This window comes from Schistocerca cancellata, chromosome 6 (genome assembly GCF_023864275.1).
Source record: "Schistocerca cancellata isolate TAMUIC-IGC-003103 chromosome 6, iqSchCanc2.1, whole genome shotgun sequence".
Taxonomy (NCBI): domain Eukaryota; kingdom Metazoa; phylum Arthropoda; class Insecta; order Orthoptera; family Acrididae; genus Schistocerca; species Schistocerca cancellata.
The window spans coordinates 216871832-216893742 of NC_064631.1; the positions used below are offsets into that span (position 1 = coordinate 216871832).

At 44.6% G+C, this 21911-nt stretch overlaps 1 protein-coding gene across 1 annotated transcript in view; it reads left to right on the forward strand.

Annotated features, from left to right (window-relative positions):
• LOC126088256 (homeobox protein orthopedia-like) overlaps window positions 1-21911 on the forward strand; it is a 58953-nt gene that overhangs the window by 19884 nt on the left and 17158 nt on the right. The window contains exon 3 of the mRNA XM_049906386.1: window positions 2304-2480. Coding sequence (XP_049762343.1) covers window positions 2304-2480 — 177 coding nt within the window. The remainder of the gene's footprint in view (window positions 1-2303; window positions 2481-21911) is intronic.

The following is a 21911-nucleotide window of genomic DNA, read 5'->3' on the forward strand; positions in this document are numbered from 1 at the left end:
AGTGTCAAACGAAAAGACTAAAAAGAACGAAACTTGTCTAGCTTGAAGTGGGAAACCAGATGGCGCTATGGTTGGCCCGCTAGATGGCGCTGCCATAAGTCAAACGGATATCAACTGCGTTTTTTTAAATGGGAACCCCTATTTTTTTATTGCATATTCGTGTAGTACGTAAAGAAATATGAATGTTTTAGTTGGACCACTTTTTTCGCTTTGTGATAGATGGCGCTCTAATAGTCACAAACATATGGCTCACAATTTTAGGCGAACAGTTGGTAACAGGTAGGTTTTTTAAATTAAAATACAGGACGTAAGTATTTTTGAACAAATATCCTTCAACTTTACCCACAGAAAGAAATCCGGGGACGTCAGATCCGATGAACATGCGGGACATGGTATGGTGCTTCGACGACCAATCCACCTGTCATGAAATATGCTATTCAATACCGCTTCAACCGCGCGCGAGCTATGTGCCGGACATCCATCGTACATCGCCATTCTGTCATGCAGTGAAACATCTTGTAGTAACATCGGTAGAACATTACGTAGGAAATCAGCTTAAATTGCCCCATTTAGATTGCCATCGATAAAATGGCGGCCAATTATCCTTCCTAAGATAAGGCCGACCATATATTAACACGCCAAGGTCGCTGATGTTCCACTTTTCGCAGCCATGGTGGATTTTCCGTTGCCCAATAGTGCATATTATGCCTGTTTACGTTACCGCTGTTGGTGAATGACGCTTCGTCGCTAAATAGGACGCTTGCAAAAAATCTGCCATCGTCCCGTAATTTTTCTTGTGCCCAGTGGCAGAACTGTACACGACGTTCAAAGTCGTCGCCATGCAATTACTGGTGCATAGAAATATTGTACGGGTGCAATCGATGTTGTAGCATTCTCAACACCGGCGTTTTTGACATTCCAGATTCTCGCGCAATTTGTCTGCTATTGATGTACGGATTAGCCGCGACAGCAGCTAAAACACCTACTTGGGCATCATCATTTGTTGCAGGTCGTGGTTGACATTTCACATGTGCCTGAACACTTCCTGTTTCCTTAAATAACGTAACTATCCGGCGAACGGTCCGCACACTTGGATGATGTCGTCCAGGATACCGGGCAGCATACATAGCACACGCCCGTTGGGCATTTTGATCACAATATCCATACATCAACACGATATCGACCTTTTCTGCAATTGGTAAACGGTCTATTTTAACACAGGTAATGTATCACGAAGCAAATACCGTCCGCACTGGCGGAATGTTACGTTGGCTCTGAGCACTATGTGACTTAACATCTACGGTCATCAGTCCCCTAGAACTTAGAACTACTTAAACCTAACTAACCTAAGGACAGCACACAACACCCAGCCATCACGAGGCAGAGAAAATCCCTGACCCCGCCGGGAATCGAACCCGGGAACCCGGGCGTGGGAAGCGAGAACGCTACCGCACGACCACGAGATGCGGGCGGGAATGTTACGTGATGGCACGTACTTACACGTTTGTGACTATTACAGCGCCATCTGTCACAAAGCGAAAAAAGTGGTCCAACTAAAACATTCATATTTCTTTACGTGCTGCACGAATATGTAATAAAAAATGGGGGTTCATATTTAAAAAAACGCAGTTGATATCCGTTTGACCTATGGCAGCGCTATGTAGCGGGCCAATCATAGCGCCATCTGGTTTCCCCCTTCAAGCTAGACGAGTTTCGTTCTTTATATTTTTTTTCGTTTGATGCTTATTTCGTGAGATATTTGGCCCAGTCACTATCAATGGACCACCCTGCATAATCAACTTGACACCGCACGGAGCATTAAAAGACAGAAATTGTGCGGCATAGCAAGATCAGAAATTGTTAAATACAGTGAAGTCACTGGATGTAATGAGTATTTAAAGATGAACGATTTAACACAATATAGGAACAGAAAAAACTACAATTGAAAAATCATGTGCAATCTCAGCAGAGGAAATATAAAATTGCTGCAGCGGAGGAAATACGGAAATAATGGGAGATTGGAATATGTAGCGAGGCACCAAATAACTCAAGACAACAAAAACACACATCCAATGTTCTTACTGTAACACTGAGAGTAACATTTACAATGACGACTGTGAACCCGGCGGGGTCAGGGATTTTCTCTGCCTCGTGATGGCTGGGTGTTGTGTGCTGTCCTTAGATTAGTTAGGTTTAAGTAGTTCTAAGTTCTAGGGAACTGATGACCGTAGCAGTTAAGTCCCATAGTGCTCAGAGTCATTTGAACCATTTGAACGACTGTGAAGTGGATCGTTTGTGTGCAGGACTGGGCCAGCTGTCACAAGGCGGCGTGTCCATGGGCAGCTTCGGGCAGTCGATAGGCCAGCTCAACCAGGGCTCGCCACTCGCGTCGGGCCTCAACTCGGGGCTGCCCATCGCGTCCAGCATGGCGTCCAACGGCTCCACCGTCTACCAGGCCCACTACGGCCTCAACACGCTGGGTAAGTCACACTGGTCTGTACTTCGCAGTTTCAGTACGTACGTAACTGGGGTCTCTGGGAAACAGTTTCACAACCCTGAAGAGTAACAGGTTTGGAAATAACTGAACAGCAGAGTGATGTAGAATAATATTGCTGATACAGATAGCTTCGAGGTTTGAACACCAGTGTCAGTGTAAGTATTATTTAAAGAAGATATCATGATTTTGCTCAATAGCCAAACAATGACTTTGTCACACAATAGGTACAAAAAACTGCATTAACTATGGAATATGTGTCCAGTCATGTTTATTTGTATCTATATCAACGAAATAAATTAACTGTATAAAATTATAGAATGCGAGACGCTGTCCGAATTAGACACTATTTGAAACTTCCTGGCAGATTAAAACTGTGTGCCCGACAGAGACTCGAACTCGGGACCTTTGCCTTTCGCGGGCAAGGCTCTACCATCTAAGCTACCGAAGCACGACTCACGCCCGGTCCTCACAGCTTTGCTTCTGCCAGTATCTCGTCTCCTACCTTCCAAACTTTACAGAAGCTCTCCTCAGATGGTAGAGCACTTGCCCGCGAAAGGCAAAGGTCCCGAGTTCAAGTCTCGGTCGGGCATACAGTTTTAATCTGCCAGGAAGTTTCATATCAGCGCACACTCCGCTGCAGAGTGAAAATCTCATTCTGGAAACATCCCCCAGGCTGTGGCTAAGCCATGTCTCCGCAGTATCCTTTCTTTCAGGAGTGCTAGTTCTGCAAGGTTCGCAGGAGAGCTTCTGTAAAGTTTGGAAGGTAGGAGACGAGATACTGGCATAAGTAAAGCTGTGAGGACCGGGCGTGAGTCGTGCTTCGGTAGCTCAGATGGTAGAGCACTTGCCCGCGAAAGGCAAAGGTCCCGAGTTCGAGTCTCGGTCGGGCACACAGTTTTAATCTGCCAGGAAGTTTCATATCAGCGCACACTCCGCTGCAGAGTGAAAATCTCATTCTGTGTACACTATTTGATCAGAAGTATCTGGAGACCTATTGGTTGACATTAAATGGGGTGTGCCCATCCTTCACCATTATGATGGCTTGAACTCTGCTGGGGTCAGTGAGCTGTCTGAATGTCTTTGGAGGAATGGTAGTCCATTCTTGCTCAAGAACCGAAACCAGAGAATTTAGTACTGTTGGACGTCAGGATCTAGAGAGAAGTCGACGTCTAATTCATCCCGAAGGTGTTCCATTGGGTTCAGATCGAGACTCTGGGCAAGCCAGTGCATTTCAGGCATATTATTGTCCACAAACCATTGCCCCACAGATGCCACTGTATGACTGTATGACAGTATAGATTGTTATGCTGTTATGCCATCATCTTCGAACTTTTTCCCTACTGAACGGAGTAATCATTGCTGTAGGATGTGTTCATCTTTCATAGTCAGCAATTTCTTTAGCGCAATAGGGGGACCAAACCCTAACTAATAAAAACAACCGCACACCGTAACTCAACCTTCTCAGTATTTCATTGCTGACCTCACCAAATGATGGCAGGTAACTTTATACAGGCATTTGCCAAATCCAAACCCTTCCATCGGATCACCGAAAGGGTATAGTGAGATTCATCACTCCAAATCACTCGTTTCCAGTCACCCATTGTCCAATGGCGTTGCTCTATATTCCACCTTTAGCGTCTCTTGGCACAGACTGCAGATATGTGTGGCTTATGAGGAAATGCTCTATCGTTGAGCCCCATTCTTTTCAAATCCACACACACAGTCATTGTGCCGGCTCGACCGCTGGTGGCACTTTGTAACTCACGAACGGTTCCTTCTGCTGATTACACTCGATTTTTACAGCTGTTTTCCGCCAGGCTCAACGGTCCCTGTTCCTCAATACATGATGCCTGCATGGTCTTAGTTCAGCTGCGGTCCTTTGTGATGGATTTGTTACTCACGTGATAACCAGTGACTAGTCCACGTTCGAAGTCATTGAGCTCTCGGGACCGACCCATTCTGCTGTTCTGCTGCACTGCTGACAACGCAACACTCTCCGCTTCTTTTTCTAGTGGCGGATTCGCCAATTATGACATCTAATGGCCAATTGTGCATTACATAGGAGTGTTCGGATACTTTCCATCAGATATTTACCTTAGGCAGTACGCTCACCGGCAATGTGTTTCACCCGTTAACGTAACTGCTTAAATTTAAATCGGGTTCTCCCTGCATTGTCCAGCATCCTTACAGTTAATGTACCGAGTGTTCCAGAAGTCTTTCCGTGTTTACAAAAATGAAGTCCAGGTAACATTCACTATTGGCCATTAAAATTGCTACACCAAAAAGAAATGCAGACGATAAACGGATATTCATTGCATAAATATATTATACTACAACAGACATGTGATAACATTTTCACGCAATTTGGATGCATGGATCCTGAGAAATCAGTACCCAGAACAACCACTTCTGGCCGTAATAACGGCCTTGATACGCCTTGGTATTGCGTCAAACAGAGCTTGGATGGCGTGTCCAGGTATAGCTGCCCATGCAGCTTCAACACGATACCACAGTTCATCAAGAGTAATGACCGGCGTATTGTGATGAGCCAGTTGCTCGGCCACCATTGACCAGACGTTTTCAATTGGTGAGAGATCTGGAGAATGTGCTGGCCAGGGCAGCAATCGAACGTTTTCTGTATCCAGAAAGTCCCGTACAGGACCTGCAACATGCGGTCGTGCATTAGCCTATTGAAATGTAGGGTTTCGCAAGGATCGAATAAAGAGTAGAAAAATGGCTCTGAGCACTATGGGACTCAACTGCTGTGGTCATCAGTCCCCTAGAACTTAGAACTACTGAAACCTAACTAACCTAAGGACATCACACACACACCCATGCCCGAGGCAGGATTAGAACCTGCGACCGTAGCATGAGCGCGGCTCCGGACTGGAGCGCCTAGAATCGCACGGCCACCGCGGCCGGCAATAAGGAGTAGAACCACGGGTCGTAACACATCTGAAATGTAACGTCCACTGTTCAAAGTGCCGTCAATGCGAACAAGAGGTGACCGAGACATGTAACCAATGGCACTCCATACCATCACGCCGGGTGATACGCCAATATGGCGATGACGAATACACGCTTCCAATGTGCGTTCTCCACGATGTCGCCAAACACATACGCGACCACCATGATGCTGTAAACAGAACCTGCATTCATCCGAAAAAATAATGTTTTGCCATTCGTGCACCCAGGTTCGTCGTTGAGTACACCATCGCAGGCGCTCCTGTCTGTAATGCAGCGTCAAGGGTAACCACAGCCAAGGTCTCCGAGCTGGTAGTCCATGCTGCTGCAAGCGTCATCGAACTGTTCGTGCAGATGGTTGTTGTCTTGCAAACGTCCCCATCTTTTGACTCAGGGATCGAGACGTGGCTGCACAATCCTTTACAGCCATGCGAATAAAATGCGTGTCATCTCGACTGCTAGTGATACGAGGCCGTTGGGATCTAGTACGGCGTTCCGTATTACCTCCTGAACTCACCGATTCCATATTCTGCTAACAGTGAGACGGCCGAAGTGGCCGTGCGGTTAAAGGCGCTGCAGTCTGGAACCGCAAGACCGCTACGGTCGCAGGTTCGAATCCTGCCTCGGGCATGGATGTTTGTGATGTCCTTAGGTTAGTTAGGTTTAACTAGTTCTAAGTTCTAGGGGACTAATGACCTCAGAAGTTGAGTCCCATAGTTCTCAGAGCCATTTGAACCATCTGCTAACAGTCATTGGTTCTCAACCAATGCGAGCAGCAATGTCGCGACACGATAAACCGAAATCGCGATAGGCAACAATCCGACCTTTATCAAAGTCGGAAACGTGATGGTACGCATTTCTCTTCCTAACACGAGGCATCACAACAACGTTACACCAGGCAACGCCGGTCAACTGCCGTTTGTGTATGAGAAATCGGTTGGAAACCTTCCTCATGTCAGCACGATGTCAGTGTGGCTACCGGCGCCAACTTGTATGAATGCTCTGAAAAGCTAATCATTTGCATATCACAGCATCTTCTTCCTGTCGGTTAAATTTCGCGTCTGTAGCACGTCATCTTCGTGGTGTAGCAATTTGAATGGCCAGTAGTGTATTTAAGTTTTTGTGTACACACAATTAATAAATTTCGACGTTGCCCGATGAATGTCCAAGTAATATTCCAATTCCAACCATGTGTTGGTCAATAATTCGTGAGGGGTGGATGTTATGATGTCAGTAATTCTGCGCTGTAATGCTGCGATGTCATTCACTTGTGTTTGGTAAACGTGATCCTTGGCCTATCCCCAAAGAAATAATCCAGTGGTACTAATGTCCGGCGATCGCAGAGGCCAGTTGATGGCACACCTGGTCCATCTTCTCAGAAATGTTGTGTCTAAACAGGCACGAACTTCTAACCCTCAATGTGACGTTGCACTGTGTTGTTAGAAGATTAAGTCCAGAGTGTCCTGAATCTGGGTCACAACAAATAACTACATTATATTAAGATAAGGCCGGGCTTTTATTTTCGTTTCCTTGAAGAAAAAATTCCTATGATCTCAGTGTGCAGATGACCGCATGACACGTTCAGCCTAATGTGGTCTCGGACTGTCTCAAACACAGTGTGGGGGATCTTGGACTCCCAGATCCTAGCATTTTGTCGGTTGACAACACCGTTGGTATTAAATGTGACCTCGTCTGAGAAAAGGTCACGTTTCAGATAGTCATCACCTTTCTCAATATCAGCCAGAATGGCAACAGCAAACTCATAGCGAGTAGTATAGCCTTTCGGTTGGAGGGACTGAGCGGTCTAGACGTTACACGCACAGAAAAGAGGTTGTTTATGAAGAATGCGGTTCCCTGACGTCTTTGGAATCTGCAACTCACTTGAGTCTCTGCGAACTGACTTCTTAGAGCTTCTCGCAATGGCGTCTCTCACTGTCTGAATTGTCTATGCACTACTTCCAGGTTCCAGGGAGATCACAGACGCTCCCTATGTCTTAATCTTCACATACAACATCTTAATGCTTTTAACATCTGGTGGCAGTGATTGGTACGCCGTCTGGAATTTTCTCTCGACTGTTGTTGACGACTGTGTCTCGTGATACCAGAGGACACATCAGGCTTTCTACTGGTCTGAGACCATTTTGTTTGCAAATGGTTTCCGATTCCGCTGTTATTATGTGACTGGGCCCTATAACAGTTAAAGTAACAGTAAGTATGTATGTACAGAAAAACTCGAATACGTCGCATGCAATTCAAGATAAAAAGTATTTGTCCATGTAAAGTTTTATGCCTTATGAATGTTTGTAATCGGGTAAAGACTTCTTGGACACCCTGTATAATAACATACATATATAAATGTTCATGGTTTGATGCACGTCCTGTAAACAAGCTTTTTTTGTACCTGAGGATGGTCTATTGTCTGACTAAAGCTACTCGTTTTATTAAAGTATCATACAGCTATTGTGCCAAATCATGACATTTCAAAATAAATTAATATTTTTTTGTGAATGGGCGTGGCATGTTCATGCATATACACTATTTTATTTCAGTGCAACCAAAATTACCAAATCAGATAAAGCTGGAACTTGCGAAGTTGTACCTGTTTCCTTAGTCGAAGTCATTCACACATGTAAGTGCGGTGACGCTGAATACAAATGTTATCATTTGGAAGCTTGGTTGAGTGAGATATTTTGTATCACAAGAATAGTGCCAAAATGCTAGAAGAATTGGTAATGTGTATCCAGTTCCAGTGATCATCGACTGACGATACGCCGATTTGCTTAGTTAAATTACAAACCTTTCCAGACAGTCTTAGCGAGTGAGGGTATGAATGACTCTATTGATGAGCTATACGTCAGAAAGGTTTAGTTTGCTACAACCACCTACGCATCTTCTGTCCTCCTAGTCTACATTCTCCATGGCAGAAACACAGAAACAACATAACTCTTCACAGGCCGTCGTTGATGGCTTCCACTTTCTGCTTTTCCCTACCACCAGAATCATTGACTGACTGAGCTAAGAAGTGGCAATTACCCTTCAATCACATCTTGCCAAGAACAGTGATACGCAGCTTATGCGTTTCTGCCAATATCCAGCGATTAGTATTCGAATTCCTGTACCATGCAACCGGTACTAGTTGTGTAATACAAAATTACATCGAAATCTTTGTACTCTCTCAAATGGAACACTTGCTTTACTAGTTTCCTGTGAAGGAATTTTTATGTAATATCGCAACAACCGAGTTCAGTGACACCACCAGTGTATAAAACACTAGATTAGCTTGCGAGACACTGCAGTAAAAAAGATCAAAAAAATTCGTGAACTGGATTGACAATCCTATAGAACAGTTGACAGGAGTGCCATGAGTGTTTTTTGCTCGAAGTCTTATATAGTTTGATAAGTAATTTTTTTATGCAAAGAACATATTTTCATTTGGACCTCTAAATATACTTATGTATTACGATAAGCAACCTGTGTGTGTGTGTGTTTTCGTACTCAAAATCTTTGCTTATTGTGATAAATAAATTGTAATAAATTTTTGTCAAAGATCATATTTTCGTGGTGTAATAATAGCATTTTCGAGATATCGACCTTTCATCTCTTGTTCCACCATTGTCTTTGGCTATGTTGCTTGTAAACATTTCGTTTTGTTGCATTATGTAGGTTTCCTTGCGTATTACGAAAATGTGAAGTTTAAGTGTCACAAGACAATAAAGATGTCGTCAAAACACCTTCTTCCTCTCCTAAAATGGTGACTGGTGAGTTCTTTTGTCGTTGCGTACGTTGCATGTTTTTACATTTCGTATTTTGGAGCATTATGATTAATCGATTATGAAAACACGGTCTATAAAGCACGGAAGCTCAAATCGTTATAGGGACTGAAAGCTGGTTAAACCCAGTTCAGCCGAAATTTTTGCTAAGAACATAACGGTATTCCGAAAAGATAGGTTAAACACAGTTGGCTGCAGCGTGTTTGTTGCTGTTGGAAGTAGTTTATCATGCAGCGAAATTGGGGCAGATAGTTTAGGTGAGTTAGTAAGGGCACATGCCATTCTTGACAAACGGAATGAAATAACAATTGGATCCTTTTACCGACCTCCCAACTCAGATGATATAATTGCTGAAAGGTTCAAAGAGAACTTAAGTCTAATTTCAAATACGTACCCTGAATATACAATTATAATTGGTACTGACTTTAATTTACCCTCAGTACGTTGGCAAAAACATGTTCAAATCCGGAGGTACACATGAGACATCATCCGAAATTGTGCTAAACACATTCACTGAAAATTATTTCGGGCAGTTAATTCATGAGCCTATGCGAATAGTGTACGGTTGTGAAAACAGACTTGGCCTGCTTATAGTGAAACTGAGTGCTTATGGAATATCGTCTCAGTTACGTGATTGGATTCATGATTTCCTGTCAGAGGGATCACAGTTCGTAGTAACTGACGGGAAGTCATCGAGTAAAACAGAAGTGATTTCTAGCGTTCCCCTACGTCATATTATAGGCCCAATGCTGTTCTTTATCTATATAAACGATTTAGGAGACAATCCGAGCAGGCGTCTTAGGTTGTTTGCAGATAATGTTGTCATTTATCGTCCAGTAAACTCATCAGAGCATCAAAACAAATTTCAAAACGCTTTAAAAAAGGCATCTGAATGGTGCGAAAATTTGGCAATTGATCCTAAATAATAAAAGTGTGATGTCATCCATTTGAGTGTTAAAAGAAATCCGTAAACTTCGGTTACACGATATATAAGCCTAATCTAAAGGCCGTTCAACTAAATACCTAGGAATTACAATTAGGAACAATTTAAATTGGGAGAACACACAGAAAATGTTGTAGCAGAACACTTGGAAAATGTAATGGATCTACTGAAGAGACTGTCTACATTACGCTTGTCCCTCCCCTTTTGGAGTACTGCTGCGCGGTCTGAGTTCCTTACCAGGCCACGAGAAAGTTCAAAGAAGAGCGGCGCGTTTTGTATTATCGCGAAGTAGCGGAGAGAGTGTCACGGACATGATACAGGATATAGGATGGACAGCATTAAAAGAAAGGCGTTTCTCGCTGCGGCGGAATCTTCTCACGAAATTTCAATCACCAAATTTCTCTTCCGAATGCGAAAATTATTGGCGCCGACCTACGTAGGGAGAAACGATCATTATAATAAAATAAGGGAAATCAGTTGTGCTGAATACCTTGGTACACAGAGCAAGAACTATTTCTGACAAGGATCATCTCGGCTCCGAAATTAACCATCTGACGACGGTATTCAGTAAAAATGGATATTCCAATCGTGATATCAGATCTACTCTGGCGAAGAAACCTAGGAAGGATGTTGTTCGAACAGATGAAGAGGACTAACATATCGCGCGGCTACCATTCTGCCCTGCAACAACCAGCAAGATCGGCAGAGTCCTGAGCCGGCAGGGAATCATACCAGTCTTCCAGCCACTTAGGAAGATTAAGGAGATGTTGCGGCCCGTGAAAGATAATCTTGGCCTGAGAGAGCCGGGAATTTACAGCATTCCTTACGAGTGTGGCAAAAATTATGTGGGCCAGTCTATAAGAACTGTTGCCGATCGCTGTGTGGAACACCTGAAAAACAGGTATCTAGAAAAATCAGCGGTGGCTGAGCATAGTTTGTTAAATAAACATAAGATCTTATTCGATGAAACAAGACTACTTGCTCACGCTTCAAACTATTGGGACTCTGCCATCAGGGAAGCAGTTGAAATTAGACTCTGTGAAAATACACTCCTGGAAATTGAAATAAGAACACCGTGAATTCATTGTCCCAGGAAGGGGAAACTTTATTGACACATTCCTGGGGTTAGATACATCACATGATCACACTGACAGAACCACAGGCACATAGACACAGGCAACAGAGCATGCACAATGTCGGCACTAGTACAGTGTACATCCACCTTTCGCAGCAATGCAGGCTGCTATTCTCCCATGGAGACGATCGTAGAGATGCTGGATGTAGTCCTGTGGAACGGCTTGCCATGCCATTTCCACCTGGCGCCTCAGTTGGACCAGCGTTCGTGCTGGACGTGCAGACCGCGTGAGACGACGCTTCATCCAGTCCCAAACATGCTCAATGGAGGACAGATCCGGAGATCTTGCTGGCCAGGGTAGTTGACTTACACCTTCTAGAGCACGTTGGGTGGCACGGGATACATGCGGACGTGCATTGTCCTGTTGGAACAGCAAGTTCCCTTGCCGGTCTAGGAATGGTAGAACGATGGGTTCGATGACGGTTTGGATGTACCGTGCACTATTCAGTGTCCCCTCGACGATCACCAGTGGTGTACGGCCAGTGTAGGAGATCGCTCCCCACACCATGATGCCGGGTGTTGGCCCTGTGTGCCTCGGTCGTATGCAGTCCTGATTGTGGCGCTCACCTGCACGGCGCCAAACACGCATACGACCATCATTGGCACCAAGGCAGAAGCGACTCTCATCGCTGAAGACGACACGTCTCCATTCGTCCCTCCATTCACGCCTGTCGCGACACCACTGGAGGCGGGCTGCACGATGTTGGGGCGTGAGCGGAAGACGGCCTAACGGTGTGCGGGACCGTAGCCCAGCTTCATGGAGACGGTTGCGAATGGTCCTCGCCGATACCCCAGGAGCAACAGTGTCCCTAATTTGCTGGGAAGTGGCGGTGCGGTCCCCTACGGCACTGCGTAGGATCCTACGGTCTTGGCGTGCATCCGTGCGTCGCTGCGGTCCGGTCCCAGGTCGACGGGCACGTGCACCTTCCGCCGACCACTGGCGACAACATCGATGTACTGTGGAGACCTCACGCCCCACGTGTTGAGCAATTCGGTGGTACGTCCACCCGGCCTTCCGCATGCCCACTATACGCCCTTGCTCAAAGTCCATCAACTGCACATACGGTTCACGTCCACGCTGTCGCGGCATGCTACCAGTGTTAAAGACTGCGATGGAGCTCCGTATGCCACGGCAAACTGGCTGACACTGACGGCGGCGGTGCACAAATGCTGCGCAGCTAGCGCCATTCGACGGCCAACACCGCGGTTCCTGGTGTGTCCGCTGTGCCGTGCGTGTGATCATTGCTTGTACAGCCCTCTCGCAGTGTCCGGAGCAAGTATGGTGGGTCTGACACACCGGTGTCAATGTGTTCTTTTTTCCATTTCCAGGAGTGTAATTTCAACAGAGACTCCGGTTATGCACACAGCAATGCATGGAAGCGCGCAATTGATAAAGAAAGAGTACAGAGGGAGACTTCTTACATTCCTCGCAGTTCTTCGCCTGTTGCGATGGATGGCGCTGCAAGCAACGCTGGATAAAGCGCGCAAAGAAAATCTACGGGTATAGAGGCCGCCACCTCGGTACGCGCCGTTTTCACCGGAACGTCATCCAGCCAATGAGAAGCCGTCCACTGCTTATAAAAGCGGAAGCCTCACCGGTCCACGACAGTCAGTTTTACCCCAGACGAATATAACGGAGGTAGTCATCGAAGGCTTGGGATGTTATCCAAATTTGACGCGGCAAGTAAACCGAGAAGATTTTATGCAAGGGAAATCAGAGTTCGCACGAAAAGATATAACTGTTTGTTTTTTACCGCGCGCTGTCCGGGAGTGGCCTAACAACTTTGGAAACTTTGTAGGTAGAGTTTAGCTTCTGTGACTTTAGGTTTGTGTTCAGAGTGTTGTGTCGAATAGCTGTTTCTCCGGCTATTACCTCGCCGTGTCATCTAAATCGCTCGTGTTTTATCCGTTTATCAGGAACATTTCTCAGATTCTGTTTTCAATTCGTAATGCCACGAGAGTCTCGGCCTCCCATGCTCACGCGACTGGCTTCCCAGAGCACGTCAGTAGCTCGGGAGCTGCCTCCTGCGGCAGCCACCCGCCAGATCAGCCCGCCGGACTCGGCGGACGCATTCCTGGTGGGGCCGCGGGCTGGCGTGGCGCCCGGGGGCAGCCGACGCCACTTAGCACTGTTAGCGCCGCGCGTGACGTCACGGCAGCGGTCGTGTTTGCGTTCCCAGCGCCGCCCCGCGCCGGGCATAGCGCTGCGATCGCCGGGCGGACTCGGCCACTGCGGGGAGGAGCGACTGCATAAGCGAGGGCCGGTGGTAACACTTCATGATCTGCCGTGACTCGTGGCTTCGAGTCCCACTCAAAAATCAGCATATAACATTGCATGTCGCTTGAGACCTAACGGAACCGCGGCGCCCCCTTTATTCTTAGTATGTTGCATTGTTAATTTATCGCAGAACTTTCGTGGACTTATTATCTGTGATTCCATCCGTAGAATACGTATCTATGCAGCGAGCATAGTCTACTGCACATGTTCTCAACATCAAACCGTGTTAGTCATGTGACTTTAGGACAACGCTGCTCCTCTACAACTTGCGGTAAGAGCATAACATGAATATTATACGTATTCGCCTTATTTTATATACGTCGCAGCACGTTGAGTTCTACTGACAGCTATAGTGCGGTACTGTTGTTGCTACAAATGTAAAGAGAAGAGCCGGCCGCAGTGGCCGAGCGGTTCTAGTCTACATCTACATCTACACACATACTCCGCAATCCATCATACGGTGCGTGGTGGAGGATACCTCGTACCACAACTAGCATCTTCTCTCCCTGTTCCACTCCCAAACAGAACGAGGGAAAAATGACTGCCTATATGCCTCTGGACGAGCCCTAATCTATCTTATCTTATCTTTGTGGTCTTTCCGCGAAATATAAGTTGGCGGCAGTAAAATTGTACTGCAGTCAGCCTCAAATGCTGGTTCTCTAAATATCCTCAGTAGCGGTTGACGAAAAGAACGCCTCCTTTCCTCCAGAGACTCCCACCCGAATTCCTGAAGCATTTCCGTAACAGTCGCGTGATGATCAAACCTACCAGTAACAAATCTAGCAGCCCGCCTCTGAATTGCTTCTATGTCCTCCCTCAATCCGACCTGATAGGGATCCCAAACGCTCGAGCAGTACTTAAGAATAGGTCGTATTAGTGTTTTATAAGCGGTGTCCTTTACAGATGAACCACATCTTCCCAAAATTCTACCAATGAACCGAAGACGACTATCCGCCTTCCCCACAACTGCCATTACATGCTTGTCCCACTTCATATCGCTCTGAAATGTTACGCCCAAATATTTAATCGACGTGACTGTGTCAAGCGCTACACTACTAATGGAGTATTCAAACATTACGGGATTCTTTTTCCTATTCATCTGCATTAATTTACATTCATCTATATTTAGAGTTAGCTGCCATTCTTTACACCAATCACAAATCCTGTCCAAGTCATGTTGTATCCTCCTACAGTCACTCGACGAAGACACCTTCCCATACACCAAAGCATCATCATCAAACAGTCGCACATTGTTATCCACCATATCCAAAAGATCATTTATGTAGATACACTTCCCTGGGGCACTCCAGATGATACCCTCACCTCCGATGAACACTCACCATCGAGGACAACGTACTGGGTTCTATGTCGCTTCAGTCCGGAACCTCGCTGCTGCTACGGTCACAGGTTCTAATCCTGCCTTGGGTATGGATGTGTGTGATGTCCTTAGGTTAGTTAGGTTTAAGTAGTTCTAAGTCTAAGGGACTGATGACCTCAGGTGTTAAGTCTAGTAGTGCTTAGAGTCATTTGAACCAATTTTTGTAAAGAGAAATAGGCCTATGTGAAAAGAGGACCAGTTACTCTTCATAGATACGTACAACAAATGTGTAATTGTAAATGTCATATTGATGTGAGGCACTTCACATGTTGAAAAATATCGAGACACGGTATTATAAATTCTTATACTGTAGAGATAATTCCTGCGTGTTTAAGGTCATGTGTTTACAAGTCGCGTGTTAGATAAATTTGCATTTAGTGTATACATATTGATCCTACGTTCACAAGCAGATAAAATTTATACACGATAGTCTGATTAATTTACTCCGTTTTATGCAGATTCTCAATCTCTTCTGTGTATCTAACTATCTATTAGTGAGACAGTGTCTTATGCGCTTTCATTGTAACGTAACTAATTGGAACAGGTTCGACAATATGAATCAGCACAACAGAAAACTAAAAGCATATTGTTGGCTGTTGCCTGTTTTATTATTACAAAATTCGAACATTTGCGACTGATTGCTGTGCGCTTCACTGCTTAAAATGAATACAATCACTGGATACGACGGTTTCCCTATGGAATGAAACCTGATAAAATTAAGTGTTGCTTCATAACTCAAAGTCAGTTATTGTTAATTTGTGGGGTTGCGTATTCATCTGTAAAAACGGAACCCTTATTCACTGAAGCGCCAAAGAAACTGGCATAGGCATACGTATTCAAATATAGACATACGTAAACAATCAGAATACGGCGCTGCGGTCGGCAACGCCTATATATGACAACAAGTGTCTGGCCCAGTTGTTAGATCGTTTACTGCTGCTACAATGACAGGTTATGATTTAAGTGACTTCTGAACGTGGTGTTATAGTCGGCGCAAGAGCGATGGGACGCGGCATCCCCGAGGTAGCGATGAATTAGGGGATTTTCCCATACGATCAGTTCACGAGTGTGCCGCGAATAGCAGGAATCCGGTAAAACATCAAAACTCTGACATCACTGCGACCGAAAAAAGATCCTGCAAGAACTGGACCAACGACGACTGAAAAGACTCGTTCAGCGTGATAGAATTGCAACTATTCCACAAATTGCTGCTGATTTCAATACTGGGCAACCAAAAAGCATCAGCGTGCGAACCATTCAACGCAACATCATCGATATGGGCTTTCGGAGCCGAAGGCCCACTCGTGTACCATTGATGACTGCATGACACAAAGATTTAAGCCTCGCCTGGGCCCATCAACACTGACATTGGACCGTTGATGACTGGCAACATGTTGTCTGGTCGGACCACTCTCGTTTTAAATTGTATCGAGTGGGTGGACGGGTACGGGTATGGAGAAATCTCATGAATCCATGCACCCTGCGTGTCAGCAGGGGACTGTTCCAGCTGATGAAGGTTCTGCAATGGTGCGAGGCGTGTCCAGTTGGAGTGATATGGGACCCCTGATACGTCTAGATACGACTCTGACAGGTGCCAGGTACGTAAGCATCCTGTCTGATCACCTGCATCCATTCATGTCCATTGAGCATTCCGACGGACGTGGGCAATCCCAGCAGGACAGTGCGACACCCCACATGTCCACAATTTCTTCAGAGTGTCTGCAGGAACACTGGGTATAAACTCTTCCACTGGCCACCGAACTCACCAGACATGAACATTATTGAGCATATCTGGGGATTCCTTGCAACGTACTGTTTAGAAGAGATCTTCACCCCCATCCCTACTCTAACGAATTTACGGACAGCCCTGCAGGATTCGTGCTCCCGCAATACTTCAGACATTAGTCAAGTCCATGCCACGTTGTGTTGCGGCACTTTTGCGTGCTCGCGGGGGTTACACGAAATTAGGCAGGTGTAGCAGTTTCTTTGGCTCTTCAGTGTAAGATCGCTTTGTTCCCGTCCGTCCGTTTATCTGTCTGTCCGACTGTTAAGAACCCTTTTTCTCAGGAACGGATTGACGTATCAAGTTCAATTTTATGTCTCACATTAAGGCCTGTGGTCTCTTTCAGGTGTAAACATTTTAAGCTTTCAAGTCACTTCAACCAAAAGATATGGCCATTTATGTCACGTATTTTGATACCATAAAACTCACTCATCAGAACCTATAGTGCGTTTCCCGTCGACCTAGAATCACGAAATTTCGCAAAAAGCAATATTTCACAGTACAAATAAAGTGAAAAATCTGAAGCCTGTTGAACGGTAATTATACCACATAAAAATTTATTTTTCCGCTGGTCATACATTTCATTCGCCATCCATCAGAAACATGATAGAAGAACATTACTGCATGCAGACATAAAATGTGAGCTATAGTAATGTTTTAGTAAGTAAATAAAAACATACATAAACTGAAGTCCCTTGTCTGCTTCTTTTTGTATATTTAGGCTAGCCCGAGGAATTACTCTAGAGACTTTGTCACGGTCTTGAAATTCCTGAGACAAATATCTTGCCAGTATCGGTGCCGATAACAGGCAAAAATCGTTGAGATTCTCCATTCGCAGGATGGATGAACTCCACATATATACGTAATTAACTTAGAAAGGAACCCTCAGTGCGCAGGTCCTACTCACTCATAGCCAACCATTTTCTTCTTCAACTTACAGCAGTTTAACTATGTTTAGAGCCAGATACATTTCGCTTCTATTTATAAAGCATGTTCAACGATCATTCTGGAAATACTGTATACGTAATATTTCTATACAATATGTTATTTATAGATTAAAAACAGTACTTTTTTTTGAAATTTGGCGTACAATTTATTTACAGTGCATTTGCTTCTTGTTTACGTGTTCTGAGGTCCTTTGCTTTTTCTTTCGTTGTTAGCGAAGGCTGAAGTCAAGAAACCTAGTTGCACACTCACTTTTCGAACTTCTTCGGCTTTTGTGAACTAGCTTTTTCTTACAAAAGCGTTTGCACCTTTTCCCATTCAGTGCTCAGCACAGTGTTTTTGTTTATTCATTTCTTTTCTGAGTAAGTTGTGAGCATTGCCAGACTTATGAATACAGCTTTTCCCTTATTAAAATGAACAAAAATTAAATCAGAAAAAAACGCAAATGCAGCGAAAGAAAACGTGTGTTCATAAAAGTTGAAAAAAATCTAAAAGTGAATGTGCAACCAGCCTTATTTAGACTTCAGCGTCCGGTAACAACGAATAAAAAAAAAAACAGTTGACCTCATAACAGGTAATTAAGGGGCATAAATACTGTAAGTAAATTGCACTCCAAATCTGCAAATACCAAAATGTAGAGATGTACTGTATTATGTGTACCATATTTCCTGAATGACCAATCATAATTCTTTACAATTAATAGTGAAAAGCGTCTCGTGGAAAATAATCTTAAACTGCAGTAATCTTAAGACGGAAAACCAATAGTAATTCATATATAAAACAGCGGATGCGAAGGATGGCCATAATAGCTTCTTAAACGCGGTATCACCTCCCGGCGTGTCATTTTCCTCTGCCGCCAGCAGCCGTTGTATTCAACAAACGCTCTCGTATGTGTCTGGCAAGATTCCAGCGAAGGATGACTTTACAGACGATCTCTTCCCGGTTGGCTTCCGCCTGTTCACCTTCTGGAAATTTCCTTGTTGCTCTTTGCTATTATGCACGTACAGCACGAACATGCTGACACTCAAGTATTTCCCACGTAACACACTGAAGAGCCGAAGAATCTGTTGTCGCATGCATATTCAAATACAGACATATGTAGACAGGCAGAATATGGCACTGCGGTCGGCAACGCCTATATTAGACAAGTGTCTGGCGCAGTTCTTAAATCGGTTCCTGTTGCTACAGTGGCAGTTTATCAAGATTTAAGTGAGTTTGAACGTGATGTTATAGTCTGTGCACGAGCGACGGCACACAGCATCTCCGAGGTAGCGATGAAGAAGGGGTTTTCTCGTTCGACCATTTCACGAGTGTACCATGAATATCGGGAATCCGGTGAAACATCAAATCTCCGACATCGCTGCGGCCGGAAAAAGATCCTGCAAGAACGGGACCAACGACGACTGAAAAGAATCATTCAACGTGACAGAAGTACAATCCTTCCGCAAATTGCTGCAGATTTCAATTCTGGCCATCAACAAGTGCCAGTGTCCGAACCATTCAACGAAACATCATCGATCTAAGTTTTTGGAGCCGAAGACCCACTCGTGTATCCTTGATGACTGCACGACATAAAACTTTACGCCCCGCTTGGACTCGTCAACACCGACATTGGACTGTTGACTGGAAACATGTTGCCTGGTCGCACCAGTCTCGTTTCAAATTGTATCGAGCGGATGGACGGGTACGGGTATGGAGACAACCTCATGAATACAAGCACCCTGCGTGTCAGCAGGGGACTGTTCAAGCTGATAGAGGCTCTGTTATGATGTGGGGCGTGTGCGGTTGGAGTGATATCGAACCTCTGGTAGTCTAGATACGAATCTGACATGTTAAAGGTAGGTAAGCATCCTTTCAGATCACCTGCATCCATTCATGTCCATTGTGCATTCCGATGGACTCGAGCAATTCCAGCAGGTCAATGCCACACCCCACACGCCCACAATTGCTACAGAGTAGCTCCAGGAACACTCTTCTGGGTTTAAACACTTCTGCTGGCCACCAAACTCGCCAGACATGAATATTATTGAGCATGTCTGGGTTGTCTTGCAACGTGCTGTTCAGAAGAGATCTCATCCCCCTCGTACTCTTACGGATTTATGTACAGCCCTGCAGGATTCATGGTGCCCGTTCCCTTCATCACTACTCCAGACATTGATCGAGTCCGTGCCACGTCGTTATTCGGCACTTACAGGTGCTCGCGTGGGCCCTACACGATATGAGGCAGGTGTACCAGTTTCTCTGGCTGTTCAGTATGTATGCACCGAGTCGCCGGTCGTAGGTAGACGGAACACTTCCGTACCTACCCTGTGTAGCTGAATAATGAGAAAAACCTCTCGAATACTAAGAAATAAGACCCAAGTTGCAACGAAGTTGTAACTGAAGCCTCCTAAAAGATTTTACTTCGAAGAAACAGGACTTTATTTTAAATGAACTTACATCGTTTACTGAACGCGCTGGTTCCGAAAATAAAGCTTGAATTCCAGAAACAACGATATCTCAAAAGGTATGAGATGAAACTTGTCACATTTATTTAGCGCAACACACAGTAAAGCTATGTTAACTCGCAGCTACTAGCGTAGATGGTCACGAAGTCATTATCAGTCGGTTCGTGTGTAAGCCAGTTATAATTGCTTGAGTTTTTCAAAGTATAACACAAAATAAAATTATATGCATAAATGGTTCGGATAATACTATAAAATTTCCAACTTTCATTTGATTGTTCCATCCTATCACTACCGCTCCTGCATCAATGTGCCTTCTGTTCTTCAGCAGTTTTCCCTGAACATAGCTAATTTCTGGCACACTAGTTTGTTCGGCGGAAACTAAGTGCTCGACGACGAGTGAATTTAACGAGTCTTTTCAGCACGTTTTGTTGAAGCATGAGATAAAATGTAGTTGAAATGAGGAATACAACGCTCAGCATGAACCAAACACGACATTAGGTCCAGGATAAAGTTTAAGTTCGTATTTGGAAAATATTTGAAACGTGCAGAACGGATGAGTCACCCGGTAGTTACAACTGATGAAACGAGTGTGCTTGCGTTGACCATTAATACATCTTCATCGGAAGTGTATGCTACTTTCCTCACCTCGAAAAGTGTCTAGGTAGCAATACTCCTCCCCAATGCTTTCCGAACACTAGTGTCGTACAGGCCGCTTAATTACTGTTCAAAATAATTAATCACGAGCCGATACAACTGTGTTAGATTTGTGTTGTCTTGCAGGAAGAAATCGTGAGCTATTGCACTGGAATAAAGATAACTTTCTTTTGCGAATATACATTCCGAAGCACAGTTTAGTATCACGACTTTCATTTTAGGTTACGTATTTTCACTTTTCGTGAAGAAGCACCATTAACAACCACAAAATGGGACAGAAATTCCTACTTTCCCAGTGAATAGTTCACGGTGTAACTTTGCTGTCGTAATTATTCCTTATTTGACGAAAAAAACTTTAAAATAGAGTGTTTATTTTTCACAGCCAAAATTTCTGAAAAGTCTCGCAAAGTAACCGATTTCAACACTCAGTGGTCATTTCCAGGAAAGAAACGTAAGCCTCTTACATGTACAATATCTTAACGAAGTACGTCTGTATATCTATAGTTTTCTGATGACGGCAGAATGATTAAAATGAAATTGGCGTCAACGACAAGGTTATTAGAGATGGAACACAATTTTGGTTTGGGGATGAAATCCAGCTGTGCCCTTTCATACGAACAATACGGACTACAAATAAATAATAATTAAAAAACAGACAAAAGCGAGTAGAACTCGCGCTCTGTGGGTTCCATACAAACTTAATAATGTGTATAGATAATAATATTGATTTCGTGGGGCTCGGTGGCCTGCTGCAAGTCTTCTACATCTACATCTACATATATACTCCGCAATCCACCATACGGTGCGTGGTGGAGGATACCTCCAGAACTAGCATCTTCTCACCCTGTTCCACTCCCAAACAGAACGAGGGAAAAATGACTGCCGATATGCCTTTGTACGAGCCCTAATCTCTCTTATATTATCATTTTGTTCTTTCCGCGAAATATAAGTTGGCGGCAGTAAAATTGTACTACAGTCAGCCTCAAATGCTGGTTCTCTAAATTTCCTCAGTAGCGGTTCACGAAAAGAACGCCTCCTTTCCTCCAGAGACTCCCACCCGAGTTCCTGAAGCATTTCCGTAACACTCGCGTGATGATCAAACCTACCAGTAACAAAT